Source organism: Dreissena polymorpha, chromosome 3 (assembly GCF_020536995.1).
Source record: "Dreissena polymorpha isolate Duluth1 chromosome 3, UMN_Dpol_1.0, whole genome shotgun sequence".
NCBI classification, from domain to species: Eukaryota; Metazoa; Mollusca; class Bivalvia; order Myida; family Dreissenidae; genus Dreissena; species Dreissena polymorpha.
Genome location: NC_068357.1, coordinates 15708003 through 15720087, shown reverse-complemented (window position 1 = coordinate 15720087; position 12085 = coordinate 15708003). Strand labels below are relative to the sequence as shown.

Genomic DNA, 12085 nt, shown 5'->3' with positions numbered 1-12085 from the left:
GTTAATATGAAGACTGTATGTCATTTTGCTGTGTGTTTGCTAGACTCCATGAACCTGATGAGTGCCACTCTTCAAATGCCGGACGCCATCGGTCGGACTCCCCCGAACTCCCACTGGCAAGAGAGACTTGACAACGCACAAAACCTGCTCTTCTGCAAGGAACTCTTCGCCCAGGTAACACATTTCTAGCGTTTGGAGTCTTAGTTGTAAATTATCAGTAAAAAACATGTAACTGGAGAAATGGCCGAACAGTATGAACAGATAAGACAGTTTAAGTATGATATGAACTGTGCGGTGGGTAAATGTGTCTTCATGAATGTGTGTAAAATGTCGTCCCAGATTTGAGTATGCATTCTCCAAAGGCTAATCTTGAAATACACTTTCAGCCTAGATTGGATTTTTGTTTATAAGAGACTGCCTTTAAACAAAAAATATCATAGAAGTGTTAAGTGTTGTCCCAGAGTAGCCTGTGGGGACTGCACAGGTTAATCTGAGACGACATTCTACGCACATGCATTAAGCCCCATTTACCTAGAACGAGGCTCATATCTACTAACTGTAAACTGGACAATGCTCAAATCACACTGCTTTCCAAGGGCTTGATTTCCCAGATTAAGAAGTTTTCTCTCCCATGGAACTCTGCCTGGAAGCAAGTATTACGCTCCAGAAAAGAAACTTAACCAATCAATGGCAAACGAGCTAAGCCAGGAAAAGTGTGCGTTGATTAATAGACCTTGTGATGTGACTGAAATACTGTTGAAATGGCAAAAAACAACAAAAATAGACAAACTTTAATTCATGGAAATTCTCAAGTCTGTGGCTAATTTATGTATGAATGCATTGGGTTTTGTTGTTCCAATTCGGGGCTGGTATTTGGTCCGATTCCCAATGGAAAGAGGTATATATTTTTCTTCATTGGAACCTTAAATATCCCAATTGAAGGTTTCAAAAAAAACTCTTCTTTTTTTAAGTCACAACATTTAGTTCATCTCCCATCCAGCTCTATAAGTTGAACATAAGTCAATATAGTATTGAAAAAAAAATCTTAACTTTGAAGCATTTTTTTAGCAAATCAACGACAACACTTATATCCAAGTTTTAGTCAAAACGCCGAGATATTTCTCATTCCAAAGCGAACCAGCCCCATTCCCAAAATTGTGAAAACATACATGTTTTATGTATATGTTATTTTGCACTAAATGTTTCATATATGTGTTTGTTTACGCTAAAAAAATAATTCATAGGTAATTGTTCTCTATGTATTTTCTATTTTACACTGTAAATTTTTCAAATTATAACATTCGTTATATGTTTCAAAGTTTACCCATTAGTTAATAAACATCATAATATTTTACATGAAAATGTGAATTGATTTGAGTATGTGACATGGTATTCTCTAACTTGCATATACTTATATAGAGTTAAATGACTTAATGTTCTCATTTTATCTGTATTCATTAAGCATTTGTTGTGGTTTTTCGTTTGTATTTTTCACCTATTTTATATATTTTATTGACATGATTCTATTGAACTGACATTTTGTTTTAGTTGGCCAGAGAAGCCGTCAAGATGAAAAGCAATGTTCCACATGTGGTTGTTGGCAACCAGATCATAACAAATGTAAGGGTTTAGTTTCTTGTCTCAAGCAAATACCTTCAGTACATTATGATAGAAATGTTTTTCACATTCAGCTCTGTATGATATTTATTGATAATTTGAGTCGTTTTCAGAGAAAACTGGGCATAATGCATGTGCCTAAAGAGTCGTCCCAGATAAGCCTGTGCAGTCCGCACAGGCTAATCAGGGACGACACTTTCCGCTTTTATGACATTATTGGTTAAAATGAAGTCTCTTCTAAGCAAAAATCCAATTTAGGCGGAAAGTGCGCAGACTTCACAGGCTAATCTGGGACAACACTTTACGCACATGCATTATGCCCAGTTTTCTCAGAACACAACTCATTTAATTAAAGCCTCACTCTGGGAAAACAGGGCTTAATGCTATTGCGTAATGTGTTGTCCCAGATAAGCCTGTGCGTTCCACACATTATTATCATGGATGACACGTTTCACTTAAGCTGGATTTTGTTTAAGAAGAGACTTCCTTTAACCCTTTCCCACTCAGAAGCAAAGTGAAAATGGCAATGTGCAAACAGCATAAAACCAAAACAGCCTGTGAGTAGCCAGCAGACTGTTCAGGTTTTATTCTGTTTGCTGCTCATCAGTATCTAAGGGTTGAAAATGAAGCTTTAAAAATGTTAATCTAGCAAAGGTCTTTAATAAAATTTAACTTTCTGAGGAACTACAAATGTGTGAAAATAAGTATCTTAATGGTAAAGGGTTAAACATAAAATACAATAAAAGCGGATGCCTGTGCTTCTGTAGGGTCTCATAAGTGATTACATTTTATGCATATGACTTATGTATTTAGCCCTGTTTTCCAAGAGCAGGGCTCAAGTAAATTTATGTTATCATACATGTTTATTTTGAATTACAAGGGATCTTGAAAATCAGAGTTGAGTTTTTATATATTTTGACTATAAATTCTTAAACCCTGCATTAACCAAATTCTCCCAAAACCTGGTTTAATAAACAGAAATCTGTGTTTTGGTGTCCAGACATTCTGCAAGTTAGTTGAGAACAGTAGTTTTCTTTGTTTAAGATATTTCCTGGTGTGCAGCTGTCCATTGTATTGTGCCATTCTTCCAATAAAGCAGACAAGAAGGTATGTAGTTAGTTCTGTAAGAAAAGAAACTGTCCTTAATATACAAATAGTGTACCTATGTGGTAAATTGAAGAGACATTTAAAATAATTTGTAACATTTGACGTTTATACCTTATTTTTTAACTCGGCGTTTTCGGAGAAAACCCGAGGTATTGTCATAGCCAGCTCTTCGTCCGACGTCCACTGTCCGCGTCGTGCTAAAACCTTAATATTTATTTGTTTTGAACATTGGCTCTAAAATCAAATTGCTTCCACCTACAACTTTGAAGCTTCATATGTAGATGCACCTTGATGAGTTCTACATGCCACACCCATTTTTGGGTCACTAGGTCAAAGGTCAAGGTCACTGTGACCTTAAAAAAAATAATCTGACAAGCTTTCATTTATTCAAAACTGCACCCGTAGCCGAGCGTGGCACCCGTTATGCGGTGCTCTTATTTAGTGAAAATCAACACAGGAGATTTTGAATATTTTAAAACTTGAATCACAAGTTATTACCAACAGCATGGACAAGTGCAGATGACTCAATCTCCTATGAGCGCCACTTCAATTTTAAATATCAAACAAAATTCAACACAGTTAATATTTTCCTTAGGAGCTTTTTGAATACTGGGTCGTAGTGTTTACAGAGGGCCAGATATACTGGGCCATAGTGTGTATAGAAGGCCAGATAAGATGCATACATTTACACCCACATACTCTGATGAGAGCGTCCTATTACACTTACAATCTCTGAAAACAACATGTTTAACGCTCATAATCTTTGAAAAGACTTTACATTTACACCCACAAAATCTGAAGATAGCACAACATATTAACACCCAAAAACTCTGAAAAGAGCTTACATTTAACCCACAAACTCTTAACGAGAGCATATATTTGCTTCCACAAATTCTGAAAATTGCTTTCATTTAAATCCAAAAACTCTGAAAAGAGCTGATATTTAAACCTGTAAACTTTGGAATTTTTTTTAAACACTTTTTTCCAGAAGTAAGTGCGCACCCACACCCAATATAAATACATATCCTAAGCAAACAAGTAAGATTTCTCTGGAGATCTTTAACCCTTTCCCACTTGTTATATGCAACCAGCAAATGCGGTTTGCTTCTCGTCAGTATCTTAGATTGCAAATGAAGCCTTTACTCTATAAAGAAAGGTTCTTAATTTAATTTGGTTTCAAAAGGACTAAAACCGTGTGAAAATGTGTATCTAAGTGGTAAAGGAATTTCAATCTTTGTAAGAAGAATGTAAGTCATGTGAGGTCATTGAGTGGAAAGGGCTAATACCATGTGTAGGGTGTATTGCAGGGTGTTTCCCAGCCTGCGCGGACTGACAACAAGCCTGTGTTGGAGCACTCCCTGCACCAGCTGCTGAGGGAGGTCCACCACAAAACCCTGCACCTTGACCCACCCCAGCCCGCCACCGCGACTTTTGGGTTCACAAAGAGACGGAGACTGGCTGGGCCCCTGGGGCTCTCTAGAGCCGACCTGAAAGAAATGGCAGACAGGTCTGTTGGAAACTGATCAGTTACTGTATTCATCAACCCTTTCTTAGGCTTGGGAATAAAGAATAGACCAAGAACCAAAATAATATGAGTTGAGTTCTGAGAAAACTGGGCAAAATGCATGTGCGTAAAGTGTTGTCCCAGATTAGCCTGTGCAGTCCGCACAGGCTAATCAGAGATACACTTTCCGCCTAAATTGGATTTTTGCTAAGAAGAGACTGCATTTAAAAGAAAAATGTCATAAAAGCGGAAATTGTCGTCCCTGATTAGCCTGTGCGGACTGCACAGGCTTATCTGGGACGACACTTTAACGCACATGCATCATGCCCAGTTTTCTCAGAACAGGACTCATATATGCAGTGTTTAAATATATACAGGCCACCACTGATAATTATTTCTTTAAGAAAATGTTCAACATGAATAAGGATATAGATTGAGTTTGTTAATGCTAAGTTTGACTGAAAATTAAAGCAATTCTTTAATATTCTAATTTAAAGTTTATTCTTTATTCTTAGACTTGAGAGTAAGAATTGTTTGGTGAATTGGGGCTCAGGCTTACTTACTTATGAATTAGTCCTCTTCATTGGAGCAGAGGGCTGTCATCAGAGCCCTGTATCTGTTTCAGTCTATGGCACTAGCTTTGGAGGCACCCCATGCTCTATGTCCAGGGTTCGATGCCAGAGCGAGGGTCACATATATGGCAATTAGTTATCATACAATAGCAACTGAAAGATTTTCCAGATATGATATTAATTAAGGACGTTTCGATTACCAATAAAAGTTTCAGAGTAATAGCAACCTATGTTAAGCCTCTTTTGATGTTCTTGAATGTGAAGGTGTAAATCTTTATTTTACACACTTAACATGTATACAATTTTGTTTTCATTTTCCAAACATTTTAATTGTTCTCCATATGGCCCTAATGTGTGGTTTCATTGGCTGCTTACACTCAGATAATAAAGTTTATTAACTATTTATATACCACTTAGAGTATTTCTTATTTTAGCAGAAGATCCATAATGTGTTCTCACTGATTTTGGTGAGGTTTATAAGCCTGCTTTAAAATTTTCAATTTTAAACATGCAATTTTTTCATGTGACAGGAATTGGCTTATTTTATACCTGGTATTGGGTCATATCCAGAGTGGCAAAAAGTTGTAATATCCATAAATGTGTTATCTTTAAGTTAAGTATTTTCTGTTTTACCAGTATGTAAGTTTTATCAAGAATTATTCAAAAGTAATCAATCAAGCCAAAGTATTTTTTTTCCAATTTTTTATTATTTTTTTTCTAACATCACAATTTCTCAGATGTTGGTAGTTTTCCAAAAAATGTTGAGAAAAAAAAAACTGTTGGACATAATATAAAAAAGTTTATACAGAAAATGTATTTGTTTCATGTTGTGAAACCATTTTACAGCTTATCAAAATATCTGGTTTATGTTTCAGTGAGACACTCTTGGAGCAGATTATACAGCAAGCAAGGCATGAGGTTCTCAAGTTTAGGTAAGTTAGCAGATTTTTAGCCGCATTCTGGGAAAACTGGGCTTAATGCATCTGTGAAGTGTCATCCCAGATTAATCCTGTGCAGTCGATACAGTCTAATCAATTGCAACACTTTTCACTTTTATGGAATTTTGCATTGAAAGGAAGTCTTTTCCAAAAATAAATTCCAGTCGATGTTGCAAGTGTTGTTCCTCATTAGCCTGTGCAGACTGCACAGACTGATCTTTGGTGACACTTCATGCACATGAATTAAGCCCAGTTTTCCCAGAATGAGGCTCATTAACTCCCAAAACTTGTACTCTATATCCAATACTTGGTTATTGTTATTTTCACTCTAAGGTATTGTCAATGAGCTGTAGACATATACAATCCAAACCAAATTAGATTAATTTATGATTTTCTGCTATTTTAAATTTTCTTTACACACATTTAAAAAAGCATGTGCTACTGTGGAAAGTCTGCCTCACATGTGTGGTTTGTTCCATCTAAGACATGAAATCCATGAAAAGTACCATTAGCCCAAAACAATTAGCATAATTGGCATGTTACTACTGCATTATACTCCTTGTTTGATGATGACAAAGTTTTACCCTTTTTGCATTGGTTAAAACAGACTGAAAACATATTTTTATGCTCCCGGTAGGGTGGCATAAAGCGTTTGAACTATCTGTCAGTCTGTCCGTCCGAAAACTTTAACATTGCCCATAACTTTTGCAATATTGAAGATAGCAACTTGATATTTGACATGCATGTGTATCTCATGGAGCTGCACATTTTGAGTGGTGAAAGGTCAAGGTCATCCTGCAAGGTCAAAGGAAAAAAAAATAAAAAATCAAAGTGGCGCAGTAGGGGGCATTGTGTTTCTGACAAACACATCTCTTGTTTGAGCTGCATTCTGGGAAAAAGGGTCTAAATGCATGTGCTTAAAGTGTCGTTCCAGATTAGCCTGTGCAGTCTGCATAGGCTAATCAGGGACGACTCTTTCCGCTTGTGTGGTATTTTTGGTTTACAAAAGTCTCTTAGCAAAAATCCAGTCTAGTCGGAAAGTGTTGTCCTGAATAGCGTGTGCGGACTGGACTGCACATGCTAATCTGGGACAACACCTTCTGCACATCAAGCCCCATTTTTTCCAGCTAGGCTCTTTTTTATGCTTTGCTGTTTACTACCACTAGGACCATGGCCACCATAGACCGTCTAGCGGAGGAAGTTCGAGATCCACAAATCATGGCCCACTGGTCGTGTCTCAACAGTCCCCTGCAGTCAAACATGAAAATCATCATCACCTCCAGCGGATATGAGGCAGTCAGGTACATTAACAGTGTATTCTTTGGTCAAATTTTGGATGGCCCCATTCCCAATCTCTAAAAGTTTATATCTTTCCTGACTGATTGAGTAAAAATCCCCATTGAAGTTTTCCTGAATAAATTTGTGATCATCTTTTATTTTTATTAATTGCAACATAGTTAATTTGAGCTCTTTAAGTTGAACCTTGGTAAATATATTGTTGAAAACTCGCGAATTTTCACATTTAAAGTATTTGTACGACAAAAAACAAATTCCCCAATCTCAAAATGGTGAAAAAATAAATAAATTTTAATGATAGACACAATCCTTTTTTATCCCCTGCCAAAGGAAGAGGGACATAGAATTGGGGTTGTCAGTCTGTCCAGCTGTCACACAACATTTTTTCTGCGGGGTATATCGATTCGACGAAATTTCTTGCTTGTCAAGAAATGGTTATATATTTAGAAAAGATAAGTTTATATGAGGTTTTGTATTTCAAGTTGGGGAAACATGTAGTGCTATAATGTTCCAATCAAAAGTAAACAACAAATATTTTGTGTGATTTGGAGAGAGGCATATTAATTATATAGTATTCACTTCCTGGAATACCTTTTCTCTCTATGTTAATTATCAGTTCACTTCCAGGAACAAGTTGTTCTTTTCCTTAAGCGCATTTGCATGCCAATTTCCCTCATTTTCAGGTCCCAAGGACTGTGAGTACATACTATCACTCTGTTTGTCAATGGAATGTAACAAATTGCAGTTTAAATCGGCTTTTTTTATTTCTATCAAAATCGACTTTGACATATTGCCTATCTACATTAAAGTTACAAAGTTCTATGAATACACATCTGATTTTGTTTGAAATCTTTGCCACTGTAGTTTAACTGCCTAGCCTTTTCTCTTGAGAACACAAGTTTGGAGAAAGCTTGCACTGTCACAATAAAGGGGGCTCTCCAACTAGCTCTAGCATTTTTGCGAAGTGTCTTGTTATTAACCTAACTTTATTTCAAATTACACTCTGAAAAGAAATTATCTGCCCTACAATGCTAGCTACCAGTCTTACTGACACTGCTTTTTCTCTTTTTTGAAAGATAAAGCTTTTTTCTAGTCTAGTCACTCTGTTCACAGTTATGAACAACTGGTTTGTATGCATGTCTTGCACATGCCCAAGCCATTCTACTCGCTGAGAAGGAATCCAATTACATATAAACTCCGGCAATGAACATCCAAATTCGTTGAGTCATTTGCATATGGCTCTATTGGTGCAAAAAAGGTGTTGTGTGCCTTTTAATTTCAATGTCACATGGTAACTTTTTGCACCAATGGGGGATATTATAATGCTTTTCATATTCTACATTGCAACGTATAATTTTAGTAAATATAAGACCAGTTGTTTTAATGCCGAACCCACGCTAATTAAACTTATAACACTGCTTGCTATTCTCTTCTTAGTTTAAACTTAAATATGTTCCTTGAATATATCAAAGGGATAAATGCTCCTTTTATATTGTAAGTAAATAAGAAAAATTTGTCTCAAATAAATGAAGGCTTCCCATTCTTATTAAATGTTAGCGGATTAACAACAGGTGGAATGCCACAATGACCTTCAGTCTACTTACTGGGAAACTTACAGTAATGATTTCAGCACAAGGATTCTTTTGATCCATTTCATCTTTTAGAACTTTCTGTATGTAACCGTTTTCAGACGAAAACAGAACTACCTATTTGGAGATAACGGGGTTCTATACATAAAACAAATTATCTTATTGTTCAATGTTTTTGGTGAACATTCAGCCCTCCTTGTCAATGACCTATGCGCCTCAAAGGGTTTTGCGCACCTTTGCAATTTTAGATGAAGTTGCCGGCTTCCAATATAGCCTGTTACGCACACCACATGACTTTTTGTGTTATCGCCTTTAAGTTTTTAATTGCTGCGCCTCTGCCTTGTATTTGTGTTGGAAATAAATTTAAGTCATTAGACATGTAAAACAGTTACACAAATATGTAAGCTGTTTAAAAACACCACACAGAATAGAAATTAAATTTCCAGTAATTTCTAAGATTTCTTACAATAATAACCTACGGGAATTTTTATTGTGGTGCATCAAGATTTCTGGTTTTTAACAATTTATCAGCTTCCTCTAGTAATAAATTGTTTGTAAATGAACTATACATTGCTACTATGTACTTCATGACACTTGATACTATGCTTGAGAATTGATTTAACTGATTTAACTGATAATTTTTTTTATGTCCCCCACTATAGTAGTGGGGGACATATTGTTTTTGCCCTGTTTGTTGGTTGGTTGTTCTGTTGGTTGGTTTGCGCCAACTTTAACATTTTGCAATAACTTTTGCTATGTTGAAGATAGCAACTTCATATTTGGCATGCATGTGTATCTCATGAAGCTGCACATTTTGAGTGGTGAAAGGTCAAGGTCATCCTTCAAGGTCAGAGGTCAGATATATGTGGCCCAAATCGCTTATTTTATAAATACTTTTGCAATATCGAAGATAGCAACTTGATATTTGGCATGCATGTGTATCTCATGGAGCTGCACTTTTTGAGTTGTGAAAGGTCAAGGTCATCCTTCAAGGTCAAATATAATGTCACTTCTGCAATATTGAAGCTAGCAATTTTATATTTGAAATGCGTGTGTATCTCAAGGAGCTGCACATTTTGAGTGGAGAAAGGTCAAGTTCGCCGTGGTGTAATGGATATGGATACCGGGAGGTCACGGGTTCGATATCCACCATGGGAGCATTCTTTAGATCTCCCCAAAAGACACCAAGTACTGGTTCTAGTCCCAGGAAACGGACTCGAGAGCGTTTATATAAGCCTTAGGCTTTCGATGCAATCGAGCTAAAATAAATAGGTTTAAACTAAAGGTCAAGGTCATCCTTCAAGTACAAACGTCATATAGGGGGACATTGTGTTTCACAAACACATCTTGTTTGTTTAGCTTTTATCTTTTCAATGAGTCCTTCAAATTTTTCAGCATCAATGCCCTGTTTTATATTTAAGTCTGCTTCAACTTTTAGTTAACGATATTACATATTAAATAAATGTGTTCTTCCATTTTGCGTGCAAGATGTGGCCACTCAGACGTTCTTTCTAGATCTGATTTTTAACACTATTTTCTTCTATAAATATCACTTACAAACTAACTAATGCTATGATACTATATAAGCGTATGTTTTCGTCAAGATCATCAAGTGGTACAATTGTTGCAGTCCGCACAGGCTAAACAGGGACGCCACTTTCTGCTTTTATGGTATTTTTGTATGATAAGGATGAGAAATTATCATATTTAATGGCCTTGTTCACAGGGTGACGTTTCAGTCTCTGGACCTGGAGATCGGAGTGGACAGTCTCAAGGCTGTCACCAAAGACAGACGCGTTCTACAGCTGGGCTTCCAGGAGAAAGAGGTGGAGGACCTCATACGCTGGCAGGTAGGGGCGTAATTCATAAGTGTAAAGTATCATTCCACCTAAAGTAGATAAGTCTGCACAGGATTACCGCGAAAGACACTTTCCACCTATAGTAGATTTTCGCTTAGAAGAGACTACCTTAAAATGAAATTAGTTATTAAAGCATAAAGTGTCATCCCTGACTAGCCATGCGTAAAGCTTAGTTTTCCGAGAACTAGGCTCAAATTGCGATGTTATAACTTTTAAGAGCAATAAAACTGAAGGTAATCACAACCTTACTGTTATTAAAATTTAAATGGTATTATTTGCCCATCTATCCTTTCAAGTATTAATGTTTCTTTTTTTGATAATTTTTCTGCAAATGTTTCTTTTTCGTATATGGGTTGGTTACTATGAAGTTGTCAACATATTTTGCTTAAAATGGAGCGTCTTTTTTAACTCAGCTGTTTTTGGAGAAAACCCGAGGTATTGTCATAGCTAGTTTGTCGTCTGCCGTCCGGCATATGCGTCGTGCTAAAACCTTAATATTGGCTCTAAAATCAAAGTGCTTCCACCTACAACTTTGAAACTTCGTATGTAGCTGCACTGTGATTAGTTCTACACGCCACACCCATTTTTGGGTCACTAGTTCAAAGTTCAAGGTCACTGTGACCTCTTATATAAAACTTTATTATAGGCTCTAAAATCAAAGTGCTTCCATCTACAACTTTGAAACTTTATATGTAGATGCACCTTGATGATGTCTAGACGCCACACCCATTTTTGGGTCACTAGGTCAAGGTCACTGTGACCTCTAATTTAAGCTTTAACATAGGCTCTAAAATCAAAGTGCTTCCACCTACAACTTTGAAACTTCATATGTAGATGCACCTTGATGAGTTCTACACGCCACACCCATTTTTGGGTCACTAGGTCAAGGTCACTGTCACCTCTAATATAAAACTTTAACATAGGCTCTAAAATCAAAGTGCTTCCACCTACAACATTGAAACTTCATATGTAGATGCACCTTGATGAGTTCTACACGCCACACTCATTTTTGGGTCACTAGGTCAAAGGTCAAGGTCACTGTGACCTCTAATATAAAACTTTTACTTAGGCTCTAAAATCAAAGTGCTTCCACCTACAATTTTGAAACTTCATATGTAGAAGCACCTTGATGAGTTCTACACGCCACACCCATTTTTGGGTCACTAGGTCAAAAGTCAAGGTCACTGTGACCTCTAATATAAAACTTCTGACAAGCTTTTATTTTTCAAAACTGCACCCTCAGCCGAGCGTTGGTACCCGCTATGCAGTGCTCTTGTTGGTATATGAGTCTACCTACATGACTTTCAGATGAAGTTTCATTCCAGTCCATTGATTTATTTGGTGGAATGGGCCTTAGACTTATTATTTTTTTCAACATTAACCATTTTCTTGATTTTTAGCCGGATTTTTTTCGAAAAAATCTCGGCTTATAGATTGATGTTGGCGGGGGGGCGGGCGGGCGGGCGGGGTGGCGGCGTGCTTGAAAATGTTAAAGTTCTTATTTCATGGTATAACTTTGGTATGCTTGGACCTAGAGTCTTCAAACTTGACATGAAGGTTGGCCAGGATTAACAGATGACCACTGGTCATTTCAAGGTCATTC

At 36.8% G+C, this 12085-nt stretch overlaps 1 protein-coding gene across 4 annotated transcripts in view; it reads left to right on the top strand.

The window, feature by feature from the left end:
• LOC127873058 (mediator of RNA polymerase II transcription subunit 17-like) overlaps positions 1 to 12085 on the top strand; it is a 55191-nt gene that overhangs the window by 37992 nt on the left and 5114 nt on the right. For 2 of the 4 annotated variants that reach the window (XM_052416634.1, XM_052416631.1), the window contains 8 exons: positions 44 to 174; positions 1549 to 1620; positions 2662 to 2724; positions 4020 to 4231; positions 5676 to 5732; positions 6905 to 7039; positions 7718 to 7729; positions 10350 to 10473. In XM_052416634.1, coding sequence (XP_052272594.1) covers positions 44 to 174; positions 1549 to 1620; positions 2662 to 2724; positions 4020 to 4231; positions 5676 to 5732; positions 6905 to 7039; positions 7718 to 7729; positions 10350 to 10473 — 806 coding nt within the window. The remainder of the gene's footprint in view (positions 1 to 43; positions 175 to 1548; positions 1621 to 2661; positions 2725 to 4019; positions 4232 to 5675; positions 5733 to 6904; positions 7040 to 7717; positions 7730 to 10349; positions 10474 to 12085) is intronic. The other 2 variants (XM_052416633.1, XM_052416632.1) reach the window with 2 other exon arrangements.